This window comes from Pseudorasbora parva, chromosome 15, assembly GCF_024679245.1.
Source record: "Pseudorasbora parva isolate DD20220531a chromosome 15, ASM2467924v1, whole genome shotgun sequence".
Classification (NCBI taxonomy): domain Eukaryota; kingdom Metazoa; phylum Chordata; class Actinopteri; order Cypriniformes; family Gobionidae; genus Pseudorasbora; species Pseudorasbora parva.
Window position 1 is genome coordinate 15,008,308 of NC_090186.1, and position 16,643 is coordinate 15,024,950.

The following is a 16,643-nucleotide window of genomic DNA, read 5'->3' on the forward strand; positions in this document are numbered from 1 at the left end:
AAAACAAGTCCAATGACGAGAAGGTTGGAGATAAGAAAGAAAAGCCAAGGAGACAAGACTAAATGAGACTAGACAAGACAAATGGAAAGAAGATCAGACTAGGTGCCAGATTTACTAACTCTTTTGGCATTAAAAAACTACTGTCAGGATTTACTAAAGACGCAGTGAAGAATCAGCGCTGAAAAGGCATGGACACAGTTACTTTTGCAGCTGTCCTTATTGCATATGCATTTGTAGGAGTTTCCTTTTCCCACAAAACATTTATGGGAGGAGAGTATTTAAAAGAATCATGCAAGGTGATTTATTTTGCGCTTGACAATGTACTGGTATTTGTGTCATTATTTCCTGCCCAAAAGTAGCATGTCTTAAACCAGATACTAATTTGCGCTGTTCTTGGTAGATTGCGTTGGTCATTATGAAAATGATCCGGGTGTCTCTGTGTTCTGCACGTCGTCAGTAGAGAAAAAGAGTCAAGATGGGGAGAAGAGATGAAGACAAAGAGGCAAGACAAAACAAAAGATAGACCAGAAAAAGAAGAACAGAGACAAGAAGATAAGATGAAACAAGAAAAGGATGAGAAGAGAAAGAGGAGAAATGACAAAAAGATGGAGATGACCACATGAGATGAGACGAGACGTAACGGTAAAAAGAAGAGAGAAGGTGTAACGAAACAAGAAAGAGGACCGATGAGATGAGATTAAACAAGACAAATGAGAATGAGAGATTGAGAATCAGAAGAGAAATTGAGATGAGACGAGAAGACGAGGAGACAAAATGAAACGAGACAGGACAAATGAGCAGAGATTAAATGGGATGAGGAGGGAAAAAATATAGAAGACAAGGTAGAGATGAGACAAAGAGGAAAAGAAAGAACAGGAGAAAAGATGAGGTAAGATGAGACACAAAGAGAGTAGGTGAAACGAGAAGGGAGAGAGTACTGTAAGTGACTTTCATTTGGGGAAATTCTGCAGAGCTTCATGCATGATGGACAGAGCGTGACGGACACACCTCCACAGACAGCAAATCGATCCAGCAAATCTAAAGTTTCACAGAGCACAACTTCCATCCTATGCTACTGAGAGTACAACAAGATCTACAGCCTCTGGTCATCTGTAGACCCATCCAAACCAGAAGTTTAAAACAAAACAAGGAACTCAAATCAATATTATTTCCTAGACTTTGCACTGAAAGCTTAACAAAGCACATTTCTAAAATCAGCTGCACACAAATCTTATTTAAAACTCTACGGCACCTTCACCCACAGATATTGCTTATTAGCACATCAGGAATGCAGTAGAAAAACGCTGAGGCTGTGTCTCAAAACCTAGTGAGCTGTCTAACTGGATTTTTTTTTTTTTTAAAGGTTGTACCTTGTGGGTACAACAGCCTCAGTAACATCCTACCCTTATCTACCCCTGAAAGGTGCTTATTAGTAATAATTTGTACCCTCTAAGGTTTATAACAATGAAGTTTTAGGGGTAAATAAGGTACAAAGTTTTGAGGATCTCACCATTTGAGGATCCTGCACCAGTGACAATATACTTTTCTTCTTCATTTGAATCTGAGTGTATTATGCCTACATTTGCTGTCTATCTAGGAAGTTCACCGTGTTCCATTCAACATTGGTCATGGGATTTTTCTCCTTCGAATATCAGCCTCCGAACCATAAGTGTTCTGCCAGGAAAATCATCTTAAAGGGGAACTTCAGCGCGGAAAAGATAAATCTGTATTTAAACTGGGTCATCAATGTAGTAGAAATGTGAAATTATTTTTGAATTTGGTGCCTTCTAGACTGAGATAAGACAGAAAATTTATTTTTGTCTCATGGGGATGAAAGACTACAATTCCCAGAATGCTTCACTGCCCTGTGAGGCCATTCCCAAAGCCACCTACTGGATTACTGTGACTGAGCGTGTCTGTTCAATATCATGATTGAGTCGCCACCTGAGTTTCACAACACTAACGCTGCAGGGGTCAGATTACATTAGTCATTAGTCAGATCCACAACGTCATAAATGAGCTGATGAGCTCTCGTGATGAGAGCTGAGGTAATCGCGTCCACACTCGCGGTATACATTCGCACGGTGTGTTCAGTCTGGCGCGTTTCAGTTCATGCCTTTGGAAGCTTAACTTTCAAAAAATTAATTTTAGAAGTTAAAACACTTACATTGCTCAGCATAGGTCCGTTTAAATTAAAGGGGGGGTGAAACACTCAGTTTCAGTCAATCTCATGTCAATCTTGAGTACCTATAGAGTAGTATTGCATCCTTCATATCTCCGAAAAGTCTTTAGTTTTATCATATTTATAAAAGAAATATAGGCTGTACCGAGTCTTTCCGGAAAAAACCGAGCGCCTGGAGGCGTATCGTGTGGGCGGAGCTAAAGAATGACAAGCGCGCAAAGCGGTGACGTCCTCAAGCGTGGAGAAACCCATCTATCTCAGCTAATACAGATAATGATCCACAATCAAATCTGAGGCAGAAATAAATTGAACAGGAGAAACGGCAACAGCAGGACGTCCGTCTCTGTGGTATGTAAGTTACTGTATTTAATGGCCTCTCCACATTTCTGTGTGTTTACTCGCAGTGTATGAGGACATGATTCGGTTTATGGACTATTGTATGCGACTAGACCTTAGAAGTAGCAAGCAAAACGGTTTTGCACGTCAGAATACTGTAACGTTATACAGAGAACAACAATGGAGTAACCGTTAGCGCATTTGAATGACGAAGCACGCGATCGTGTCGTTTACTGATGTTTACTCATGCGACGGTAGCCAATAGCAGAGACATTTGAAGCAGTTTAAGTTAACTCACCGTCGAAGCTTTATCGCTGGGACCGCTCCGTCAGAAACACACTTCTTTGGTATGATTTGGTGAAGTCCTGTGACAGCAGTGGCGTGTAAATCCATTTTGAGACGCGACTGAAGCGATGCCTTGAAGCTTCCCGTCATTTCTGCGTTCAAATCGGTTCAAATGCAGCGCTGCCTTCCCGGAATGCTGTGCTGAAGCGTTGAAGTCGCTTGATGTCACGCATAGGAATAAAGGGGAGCGCGGCGCCGTTCACGGACGACTGGATCTGCAGCTGAGAGATTGTTTACAGCGTGCTCTAGTCACGCGCGCGCGCACCCTACCGGGAGAAGAGCCCGTACGGCCCATACAAGGACCTTCCGCTCTTATTAACGTCAAATAGACCCATACTCGAAAAAAACTCGCCGAAACTTGTGAGAAACCGGAAGGAGTATTTTTGACACAGAAATACTCCATCAAACGTCCAACATTAGTTTTTGAAACTTTGTCTATGTTTAGGATGGGAATCCAAGTCTTTAACAGTGCAAAAAGCTCAATATGCATGAAACAGCATTTCACCCCCCCTTTAATGCCTGCAGCACCCAGCACCCCTCTCAGAAACTGAAGCTTTCGTGCCTCGATCGCCCCCCCGTTGACCGGTCCCAGTATAGCCGCCCCTCTGTGTTTTCTAATGGACGCGAGGCAAACTAAACAATAAAACTACACTTCAAATATTTTTTTCCCCAAGTTAGTATGTCACTGAGGGCAGTTATCATCACAATGATTTAATTTCAAGTGTTCGTTTTTAAAATAAGTTTAGTTTTAGTTAGTTATCTGATGCTATAAAAACAGGGGGGTGACGTCATGATTGACAGCTGAGATCGACGTCTTCTCCGAGTGAAGTTGTCACTGAGGCACAAACGGACCACTGGCTAAAATAACTTTTAATTGGCACCCGATTCAGAACCTGATTAGAAATCCTATACAATTGCTTGCTTTAAGTTGTATAAAATACTGTTACATACACTCTCAGAAAAAGTTTTTATCTTCCAGGGTACATCACGTTGTTGCTGCAGCAGTACCCTTAAAGAAGAGGTGGGCAACTCTGGGCCTCGAGATCCATTTTCTTACAAAGCTTTGCTCCAACACTAATCAAACAGGACAGTGGATCTCGAGGCCCAGAGTTCCTCAGCCATGCCTTAAAGCTACACTGTGTAACTTTTTTAGTTTATTCTTAGCTAAAAAAACACTTAGTTCTTTCAAAAATATATGTGCTCATTAGTGTATACTTCTTTCAAGTAATAAAGTATTCTCGTAAGTTTATAATTTGACATTGAAAAAACATACGGGTGAGGGGTTCGAATGCCGGTCACCATGTTGCTCCTCCATCTTGAAAGTACATTAGCCAAAGAGGGCCGTACCAGTAAATTCAAGCTTCGCCTTTCGCGTTTTAACACTTGATGGCACCGTGTCGAATGTGAAGAGGGAGATTGCCATGTTAATCTTGGACTAAATCAGCCACCGTAGGAGTTAAAAACGAAATCAGAATTGAGAGAAACAGAAACTATTATTCACTGGATGGTCATATACCTTTTCACCGCTAGATGGGGGAAAATATCACACAGTGTAGCTTTAAAGAGACTACCTCATTTGTACCAAAGTGGTTTATGGTAGTACACTCTTTGAAAAAAAGGGTTCATTGGGGTTCTATATAGAACCATAGGGTTCTTTACTCAACTCCAAAGATCCGTTTATGCTAAAAAGGTTCTGTAATGACAAGAAAGAACCCTTTTTGCCACAAAGGTTCTTTAGGCTATTATCCATTCATATATTACATTATTCTGCAACATTTTGCAGTTGTAATTAAATTAGTGTTTATTAAACTGTTGTTGAAATACTATTGGGTAAATTGGCAGTGGGCGGAATCACACAGACCAAAACAAAAACAGACATTCCAACACGGAAAACAAAATATCTAAGTAAAGTAGCATTGTTCACAAGTATGTGAATTCAGCTTATTTCCTAAATATCTGAAAACATATTATGGTATGTTTATGTTTTAGTACATTAAAAACCTTTAAGTGTACATATTACTACAAGGTGCTAATTTACACCTTTTAGGGATACATAAGGTACAACATTTTGTTTGCCGATTTGTTATGGAAATTTATTTAGTTTTATTTAGTTTAGTTTATGCTCTACACACCTATCCAAACTTCTTGGGGACTTACACATACAATGACACCTTTCAACGTTCCACAAAGCATTAGCCTCAGCCACAGATTAGCATGAACAATAGAAGCTAATGCAAAAAATGGTAATGGCCATTGTGGGGTTTTGGCTCCATCTGTTTGAAAATGTTTGCTGCATTCTGCATGTACTCCAGTCTCTATTATTCATACTCTGCTTTACTGCTGATGTTGTGTTTATTCATTCACAAAGATAGTTGAACTCTCTGCTAGTTCATTAGAGCTCTGTTGAGTGTACGTGTGTGTGTGAGAGTATCTCTACAGATCTTCCTGACACAGGCCACCCCTGCTGCATTGCTGATTACTCTTGCGGTTTTGGAGCAGAGCAGACTGCAGTGTTGTGGCGCTGTTAGTGCCTGGAGTCTCAGATAAAGTCCTGCTCTTACACTCAACTTTCCTCTCGGATAGCACTAGGGCTTGTCCCCTTTATCACGTCTTAAATTACGCATTAATATTCATAGAGGAATAAAAAACCAATACAACCCCGCCCCAATTTCTCTCTCCTTCTAAAGGCTGATGACATAGTCACGCATGATCACTCACAGAGTTCACAGCGTGTGGAAATGGCACAAACACTGCAGCATGTTGCTATAAAGTTTTCCACCCCTACTCTGCACCCTTATATTGCTGACATAAGCATAATACATTGACCTCTACTGTATGTGCCTAGCGTAATTTTTTTTTAGCTGTATTTTCTTTTTCTTTTCTTTTTTGAGGAAGCCTCTCCAGGTATTTCCTGGCTCAACTGTTCAAACATAAACTGGTTCCCCTAAAGACATGGTATTATTAGTCTGTCTCAGAATGGGGTTAACCCTTTGCAAAAAATGCTGACATGGTGAAATTCCACTGTAATCTGAAACTGCCCAGCAACTAAGGAGAGAGAGAGAGAGAGAGAGAGAGAGAGAGAGAGAGAGAGAGAGAGAGAGAGAGAGAGAGAGAGAGAGAGAGAGAGAGAGAGAGAGAGAGGGGGGCTGAGAAGGTGAGATGAACTGACACACACACACACACACACACACACACACACACATTCAGCACAGGGTCATGACCTGAAGTTGAGACTTCCTCACTGAAAAGACCAGCTTTATATGTACAAACTTAAATTTTCAACAGGGTTTAATGAGTTTGTGCACACAGCGTTTGACTTTGGTACCATTAGTGACAGAGTATGTTAGACGTGTTAGAGAAGTAGAGTTAAGTTGCATTATTTTAGCTTTAGTGAAGTGGGTTTTGTAAGAGCCAGAATGCTTTCAAACGATACCACTTTTATAATGGGCTAATATATATATATATATATATATATATATATATATATATATATATATATATATATATATATATATATATATATATATATATATATATATATATATATATATATATTAGGGGTGTAACGATACGCGTATTCGTATTGAACCGTTCGGTACGAGGCTTTCGGTTCGGTACGCGGTACGCATTATGTACCGAACGGTTCTTGGACTAATTAACTAGATTTGGAAAATAAAAAAGTGTGTGAAATATAATAATATGCGTTCAACAAGGTAGCCCAATAACCAAAACGACATAACAGCCAATGCCCCTGACACCGCCGAAGTGAAAGAAAAAAAACAAAAAACAAATATGTTTTAGGCTGCTCAGTCAGGTGTTCGCTTACTCAGTAGGCTACGCGCTGAATGCTCGTGGCAAAATGGCAATTGCGTTTAAAAAAACAGAAATAGAAGATCCTCCAATAACCAACAGGTCTGGTGTTTGGGTGAACTTTGGATTCTTGGTAAGCTATGATGGTGTTGGCAAGATTGATGGATTAAAAAACAACGGTATGTCGCATTTGCTGATGGTACAGCAGCGGGAATAAGTCATGTCATGTCAATCAAAGCCGACAACAAGACGATAAAAAGGAGAAACAGCCACAAACTATCCCACAAACTATCCCCGCAGCATTTCCAACTTATTCAAATTGCAAAAGACATCACCGCGGCGAGTGGTCCATTTATAGCCGCGGATATGAGACCTAACGCCCGTTTCACACATACTCCGTCTCCAGTACGTGTGCGGTGCGTATTTTTTTCCCGTACCCATGTTAACGGATGACAGCTTTCAAACTGCACGCGGGTGCTGTCCGTCAGTCTGTTCCAGGAGCGTTGCGTCTGCAGCAGTGCACGGATCGTTTTCGTACCGAGTCTATTTTTTGCTGCGCTGCGTTGCTGCATTAAAGTGGTAGAACATTGTTCGCATTAAAATGAACATACTGACGCGAAAATCTAGTAATTTCACCACAGATGCATCTCATTTAAAATATACTCTTGTTTCAAAGTCAACACATGGCCTTTTTATTCTCAAGTAAAGCAACAAAACGACACCTTACCTGGCATTTAGGTAAGGTGCCATAATGGATAGCACTCATACTTTCTTAGAGGTGAAAAGCAAAGTTCTTTTTGACCTGCAGGATTTCTTTTAAAAGGGTGTAAAAACGAAAGTAAAGACGAGAGTCGGCTGTTTTTGAATAGACTATTGTAAGTTTCTAATTTAAAATGTTTGTGATTTAAGGCTATAAACTATGTTTAAATGTTTTGCCACTTGTGTGAGCTAAATCTAAAGTATATAAATATGAATAAATGAATTTAATAAAATGTTGTTTAAATGTAGTAGGCTACATAACCTGACTTCTATTAAAGAGTAAACAAAGAAAATTGGAATTCTGACGAGGCATGTTCAGTAAAAACTTTTGGATTTTAAATAAAAAATAATGAATAAATGCTGTGTTTGTGGTATGCAACAGCGGATCAGTTGCGGACTGCAAACGCAGCATATGTAAAGCACTACAGGGTGTGGGGCTCCTGCAACGCAACGCAACACGCACCGCACGCTAATGTAAAGAGCTAATGTATTCCTGTAACTACATAGAAGATGGGTAAAATCATACAACAACAAAAAATTATACTTTGTTAGTTTTAATAAAATAATAATAAAAAAGGTAATTTCTGCCAATTTTTTTCTTTTTGCTGTATCTAAAACATACCGAACCGTACCGAACCGAACCGTGACACCAGTGTATCGTATCGAACCGAACCGTGAATTTTGTGAACCGTTACACCCCTAATATATATATATATATATATATATATATATATATATATATATATATATATATATATATATATATTATAATATAAAATATATTTATTAATTAATTTGTTTATTTGTTGTTGCCCAATTTCTGTCACTCCTTTCCACTCACATAGTTTTATTACTTGGTTTGACTGTTTGACTGACCAATGGCAAATGGGTACTGAGCCCCTAAGGAGACATGCGGATGGAAAACACATGAGATTGAAAAATTATACTTCAATGCTTTTGTGCTCGCTCACAAACGTATTGCATTCCACCGAGAAAAATAACTGAAATATAGTTTTTCTTCCCACCTCATATTACTTTCATCCCAACAGTTTTGCGAGTGAATGTAAAGTTTCTCAATGGAACGTTTATTGGAAATGTTAATAAAAGCTCTTGGTGTCACTAGATATGTGGAAATTACCCACTGTAGCTTAAAGGAAAAGAAGGAACAAGAAGTCAACAGAATAGTAGCTATAGAAGCTATAGATTTATAAAAGCAGCAGCTGAGATATTTTTAAGTGGCCCAGACCACAAACATCATCCCCTTAAGCTCTATAACCCATTATAGCTGGATTTAGCAACCCTCAATCACACACCACCACGAAACAGCTTTCCTTCTCCACTAAATACCAGAGAGGATGTAACCGCTCAACACACTCTTTCTGAGGCTGAATGTAGGGATGAAATATGCTAAAACAGAATTGCTAAAAGAGTTTTACCACTTTTTTATGTGGTAATTCAGGGCTAAAAGTGCTCCTAATTCACTAACCACCTACTATCCAGTTTCACCAGGCGCTTACTGTGTTAGCATTGTATGCCACTATGAATATTTACAAAATTACTTTGTGCTGTTGCCGCCTGCAGATTGTTTGCTTTTCTAGTGTTCATGGCAGCAGCAGCAATTCATCCAATGATAGTTAAAAAATGGAAAACAGCTATAGATCCAGACGTACAGTGCAGCCGAGATCACTGTCAGCATTTTAAAAAGCCGATTCAGGTGTCTGGATTGCCGTGGTGATGCTCTACAGTAAACTATGCCAGATTGTATTAGTCTGCTGAACCTTCCACAGCCTAGAGCTGGCCCGCAAGATGAGGAATTGTGCTGAATTCAGATTTTTTTTTTTAATTTGCGTTTGTGCCATTATCATAGTTTCTTTATGGAATTGTGTGTTAAACAACTAAAATGCAGACTAAAACGACACTCTCGGTGGGCGCAATTCCCTCCCGAGTGCTGATGGTGCAGTGTGAGGGGAGAGGGGTCACTTTAGCTCTGCCCTTGAGTGGCATGTGGTAGCCACGGGAGAAATCACATTTGATTAAGAAAATTAAAAGCCTTGCCAAAATTACAGAATGCTGACATACTTTATTCTTCACCACCTATAGCGGTTTTGCTGCGACGAGCCACACACACTCACACGCACACACTCACACATTTCCCTCTATTGCTCTCAGTATCACCTGGAGGTGTTATTGCTGGACTGGTTACATCTTGTGTGTAAGGCTTTTCGGTGCAGTGCATACAGGCTTACTGAGATCAATAATGTCCCGTCCAATACAGGGCTCAACAATAAGGATGGTCCGGCGGCCCGGGGCAAGTGAGAGAGTTTCAGGACTGATAAGGTGCCCTATTGGTCTTGCATTTGTTAATCATGTGCTTGTGTTTTTATGCCTTGGAGACTGTGAAAACAGTTGTGCTGCTTAACATTTTTTTTGGTGTGGAAACGTGCTACTTTTTCAAGATTATTTGAAGAATAGAACAGCATTCATTTGCAATAGTTTAAAAGTATTCATTTATAAAAACAAAAATCTCACCAATCCCAAATACTTTAAAAAAAAAAAAATGCAGGTCTCCAATTGAAGAATGTTCTAGTGGCTGATCACATCTACATTTTTCAGTTGGCCGAAGTGAATTTCTGTGAATTTAATTGCATCAATTCACAGAAATTCAGTTTGGCCAACTGAAAAATTTAGGTCTGATCATTTTCAATTGGAGTCATGATTTTTCTTTTTTCTTTTTTACAGTGAACTTTTTGAATTAATTAGTTTATTTATTGATGATACATTTAGCAAGTGAGAATAACTAGCCTGTCCGGGTGAGCAGAATTGAAATCCTTATTGTTAAGACCTGCAATATAATGTTCTCAATCCATAATCTGAGCAGTCAGTCAGTCTGTGACCCCTTAAAAAGCATTTTTAAGCCTTCCGTGGAGTTGTGCAGACAGTTTAGAGGAGTCTTCTGTCTTCCAATTGTTCATTTCACACTGCATGAGTCCGGAGAGACTGCCTTGTATATCCTTCATTTATATTCCTTTCTTTGACCGAGCTAGCAAATAAAAGCTGAGATAGGTTACTGGATTAGTCTTCGAGCCTCGCTACCTATCTGTCTTTTTCCTTTTTCATTCCTTCTCGCTGTCTCTCTCATAAATGTGAAACACAGCGCTGTCACCCTGCCCCAACTACATTACTAACACTGGGGATAGTGTTGTGTGTGAGAGAACATCACTTCTATGCATTTAACCAAGACCAACCCCAGATCTGTCAAAATCACAGCTCACTGTGACCCTCTCGGCTGTCTCTCTGTCTGTCTGAATCCACCAATAAGAATAGAAATAAATCTAATCTGTCTGACCTGCCCTTCTCCTCTCTTATACTAAAACTAATGTTGACACATTCTAAAAAGTGCACTTAAAACCTCTTTATAGAAAAGAAAACTTCTTTGCGAATCTGTCCGCAGCTCGCTGTCTGTTCAGCATATATTTCCCAGCGTCCCTCTGTCCTCTGGTCACACCTGCATGCCTGGTTTGCTCAGGTCCCCATTGCCATGGTTACCCCCTCCTCCTCCTCCTCCTCCTCCACACCCTGCCCCTCGGGTGACTGTCTCCTCCTCATCCTCACTGTCGAGCTCCTCGCTCTTCCTCTTGCTGTACCGCTCGTACAGCACCATGAGCACGCCCATCACCCATGCCGACACTGTCCCGGCGCTGAAGATGACGAAGCCGATGGCGATGAAGAACAGGTAGTCCCAGTAACCCAAGCCCTGGTGGCATTCTGATCGCAGCTGCATGCCCACCTCCGCCAGACGCCGACCCAGCATGTCCGGGGGCCCCTGGCACACCGTCTGGCCCTCATCTAGACGGGAAGGGAGAGGAGTGGATGGGTGAGGATGAGGGCAAGAAGAATAAAACAACTAAATAATCATACATATATACAGTATAAGAAAAATAATAACCCCTTGCAGAATCTGTGAAAATATGAATAGAAGAATGATCATACAAAATGCATGTTATTTTAGTACTGTACGGAATAAGATATTTTCCATAAAAGAGGTTTACATATAGTCCACAAGACAAATAAATAGCTGAATTTATAAAAATGACCTTATTCAAAAGTTTATGAACCCTTGATTCTTAAAGGGATAGTTCAACCTAAAATGAAAATTTGATGTTTGTCTGCTTACTCCCAGGCATCCAAGCTGTAGGTGTGTTTGTTTCTTCAGTAGAACACAAATTAATTTTTTTTAACCCCAACCATTGCTTGTTTAATGCATGTCAATGGGGTGTTTTTCTATGAGAGTAAAAACACACACAGACATGAGAGACATGAGATGACTTGTGGAGACACATTGATGTCTTAAGACACGAAAACGATTTCTGCGAGAAACTGAGAAAAGTATTTGTGTTATTTTTTTTACCTCATATCAGACGAATCTCTAGCCTGGCAATGTTTGGTCTGGAAACTCACCATTGGCAGGGCTCAATCCGAGGGGCGGGATAAACGGTTGTCTTTCAAACTCCCTCTGCACGCGATAGGATAGAGCTACAACCAACCAGAGCAATGAAGGTGAAGCAGAGCTTGTTGACAGATTAAACTTTCGCTGTATCCGGTCGGCAAAACTCTGAACACATCTTCCCTTTTTAAGAATGACTTCAGTGCCGTTCTTTGTTCTTTTCTCAGAGAAAAGCTTAACTCCAAGTCTTCCAGAATCGCGGTCAAAGCTGATTCAAAAGACCGCCGTTCGACAGGCTCAGTGTTTCCTAGTAGCACGCAAGCGCAACTCGTCATTATGTTAAGCCCCACCCACCGACTCTATACACGATGTAATTGGCCCGACCAGAGTTTGGTTTTTACAGCTCAGAAGTGTATTGAGAGTTGCTAGAAGATACTCGCGGCAGTTTAGATTTGCTGCAGCTAGGGTGCGTCTAGATTTCTAGGCTAACGAATCTCATCTAGTATTCCCAACGCCATTACTTCCATCAAGTAAGGTCAAAAACCCGGTGTGATCATATACAGTATTTACATATATGCCTCAATTGACCGATCCGTGTTACGTGCAGGCACTAATGAGTAATCTATATATATATATATATATATATATATATATATATATATGATCGCGCTGGGTTTTTGACCTTAATCTACGGAGGTAATGGCGTTGGGAATATTCGATAAGATCCATCTGATATGAGATAAAAAAATAACAAATACTGATCATTTTGTGTCTTAAGACATCAAAGACACAAAGTTCTGTAGGGGTCGCACCAACTAATCGACTTGACTTTAATGCTCTGCCATGACGCTTTAAGCTTGACGTCGACTAGTCACTAGCCTATAGAGGGCGCAACAGGACAAGCAATTTCCTGACACGCAGGCTCTGTTTTCAATAGTTAAAAATGACAAATAAATGCATACTCCGAGAGCTCTCCATAAGATATGTTTGATTATACCATCTGGAGGCTGAAAATTGATTGGGAGAATGCATGCTTATTATACACGTAAGTTAATCATTGCGCTAAACCTCAAAACCATTCAATAGCGCAGAAATGTGTTGTCAACACTGTTCTGTGATTTATCAATAAAATTAGCTTAGAAACTAAGAAGTTCTAGCATATATTTCTTAATAAAAAAAACTCACAGCTCCACTATTATTAGAGAGACACTGGCAGGTAGAATTAATTCATACGCAATCCCTCACCAATGCATTCATATGTAATTTTTATTGTGCTACTTTATCTGTATCTTATTCAGAACAAGCAGAAATCTGTGAGAAATATAACGACCATAAGACAAAAGAATTGATACTAAAGCTGTTATGTAGGACCAATAACCTTATCAGCAGTGCTGTATGTATCATATCATGTGCGCAAGAAAATCCGTGTTCGTGTCTCAGCTCAAGGTTCAGGCTTATTTGTTCATAATGATGTCATCAGCAGCTACTAGTCGACGTTGACTCGACTTTCATCACATAAATGTCGAATTTAAAAAATTGGAAGTCGTTCAACCCCTAATGTGTTGTCACGAGCCACAGGGTTTAATATGGATTTGTATGTCTAGCTGTTTTTTACTCTTATAGTGTCACTCATAGAAATAGGTTGGAGTTAAAAATCTTCATTTGTGTTCTACTGAAGAAGCAAACACACCTACAGCTTGGATGCCCTGAGGGTCACATCAAATTTACATTTTTGGGTAAACTATCCCTCTAATACTGTGTATTGCTACCTGGATGATCCACGGCTGATTTTGTGTTTTGTAAAGGTTGTTCATGAGTCCCTTTGTCTTGAGCAGTTAAACTGCCAATTGTTCTTCAGAAAAATCCTCCAGGTGCCTCAAATTATTCAGTTTTCCAATATCTTTTGAATATTTGAACCCTCTCCAGCAGTAACTGTATGATTTTGAGATCCATCTTTTCAATAGGATGACAACTAAGGGACTCAAACAGAACTATTAAAATAGGTTCAAATATTCACTGATGCTCCAGAAGGAAACACGATGCATTAAAGGGGGAGTGAAATCCACTATGTGATGCGACTGAAGCGATGTTGTGAAGCTTCCCGTCATTTCTGCGTTCAAATCGGTTCAAATGCAGCGCTGCCTTCCCAAAATGCTGTGCTGAAGCGTTGAAGTCGCTTGATGTCACCCATAGGAATAAAGTGGAGCGCGGCGCGGACTATAACCGACATAGGTATTCACGGACGAGTGGATCTGCACCTGAGAGAGTGTTTATGGGCGTGCGTTTCCTCTCTCGCTCTAGTCACGCACGCGCACCCTTGTGGGAGAAGAGCCCGTACGGCCCATACAAGGACCTTCCGCTCTATTAACGTCAAGTCGACCCATACTCGAAAAAAAAACTCTCCGTAACTTGTGAGAAACCGGAAGGAGTATTTTTAACACAGAAATACTCCATCAAACGTCCAACATTAGTTTTTGAAACTTTGTCTATATTTAGGATGGGAATCCAAGTCTTTAACAGTGTAAAAAGCTCAGTATGCATGAAACAGCATTTCACCCCCCCCCCCCCCCCTTAAGAAAAGTCTACCAAAAATAGAAAACAATTATAATACCCTAGACTCTTTGTAGTGAACATTAAAATTCTAAAACTGTCACACAATTTCACAACTGGTGGACATACTGTAGCCTGCTTGAAGTATTTTCTTCCTCACAAAAGTAAACAGTTTAACAAGAAGTACTCTCAAAGTCTTGTTTGTATGGTAAGCCACCCACTCTCTTCAAAAATTTGCGGGACCTGGATGTTTTTTTCTGAAGAAAATTGGCCAGTTTAACTGCTCAGGATAAACAAGGGACTCATGAACAACCTTCATGAAACACAAAAAAACTGCTGTGGATCATCCAGGTAACAATAGACTGTATTAAGAATCAAGTGTATGTAAACATTTGAACAGGGGCATTTTTATAAATTCAGCATTTTTTTTGTGGACTATATGTAAACATCTTTTATGTAAATATGAATCAGGACAGTACTAGATAAAATAATATCAGGCATTTTGTATAATCCCTCCTATTTCGTTAAAATTATTCACATTTTTGCAAGGGGTCACACATTTTTTCTTGTTTTCTTGCCAATATATATATTGGCAAGAAAACAAGAAAAACTATGTGAACCCCTTGCAAAATGTGAAAATGTGAATAATTATACCCTTAATTACTTTTTTTCTGAAAGAAAATATTTGTATTCAATAAGTTGATCAAAACTGACCTTTATAATATTTAAAGGTATAATATTTATTATATTTTTAAACCTATTAAAAATATTTATATTGCAAATAAATGCCAAAAAAAGCCACTACAGGGGTAAATTAAATTGAAAATATTTTGGAATACATTCCTTAAAAATATTTAAAATATATTAATAATATTAAATATTTAAATATTTTTGAAATATTTCCTGCTAAATCTTGACCAATAAGAGTTTGTTATTAAACACTCAAGTTCTGTTTCTCGTCTTTATTCTGTCACAATTTTATCCTGTGTCTTTTTCTTACACTCACATAAGCAAAAACTGACTCAGCATACGCACACAAACACAAACAAAAATACACAAACAAAAATACACACACACGCACACACGCACGCACGCACGCACGCACGCGCACACACACACACACACACACACACACACACACACACACACACACACACACACACACACACACACACACACACACACACACACACACACACACACACACACACACACACACACACACACACACACACACACAGAGCATATTGAGCCCTCCAGCAGTGGCCCTGAGGAAGAAACAGGTCAGTAACCATCATCCCCATCTTAAAGCTTGAGCCCAACAGAGCATCAGCCTGTCAGCTCAACATATCAGCCTGACAGAATGATCCACAAACACACTCACACTGAGACTGAGACTGAGGCTGGCCACAAATGAACTTCAGTGATCTTCAGCAGTTTCTCATTACACACAGTGGGTGCTCAGCTAACAGGGAACATTCTCTGAACTTCCCTAACAACCTGGCAAGGATCCCTTAAAGTTATTAACAAACGTTTCTAGTAATGTTAATATAACGGTCAATTCAGTAATGTTTTTAGAACATTAGAACAAAGTTATTTATTCATCGCTACGTCTGCAGAGAACATTCAAAATTGCCATCCCATAATGTTTGCAAAATTATACAAAGGAATGTTCCCTTAACCTCTGCATAACCAAGAATAAAAAAATAAAAAAAATGGTACTGGTACTATTTGGTACTTTCTAAAACAAATGAGCGATCACAAAAAGGAAGATAAAGATCTCTTTTCTTCATGTCTTTCACCTTTATGACATTTCACTAAATATATTTTGTCCCCAAAGATAATAATACATGTCTGATGGTTTGACAGTGTGAGTTACGAGAAATTATGTCATTTCAACTTTAATCAAAAAGCACCTCTATGATAAAGAAGAGACTGAGAGAGAATAGAGCCGGCAATAAATCACCTCTGGATTAGATTGCCCTGGAAAGAGTTCTGCATTCAGCAGAGATTTAATGAACACATTGACCACAGCCTCAATGTACTTCGAAACTCTGTGATCAGTCATTATGAGATGACAGCAAACTTCATTATGTTTCATATGGAAATAAATCCAAAAATGAATTGGTACACATCCAAAGAAGGAAGCAGCCAACCCTGGTGACTATCTAAACTTTCAGTAAAATCGTATCAAGTTACCTAGTACTTTCTAAATTA

The 16,643-nt window shown here is 39.4% G+C and overlaps 1 protein-coding gene across 1 annotated transcript in view; it reads right to left on the minus strand.

The window, feature by feature from the left end:
• Positions 1 to 8,249: 8,249 nt before the first annotated feature.
• LOC137041189 (leucine-rich repeat-containing protein 52-like) overlaps positions 8,250 to 16,643 on the minus strand; it is a 52,143-nt gene continuing 43,749 nt past the window's right edge. The window contains exon 2 of the mRNA XM_067417215.1: positions 8,250 to 11,278. Coding sequence (XP_067273316.1) covers positions 10,932 to 11,278 — 347 coding nt within the window. The 3' untranslated portion in view covers positions 8,250 to 10,931. The remainder of the gene's footprint in view (positions 11,279 to 16,643) is intronic.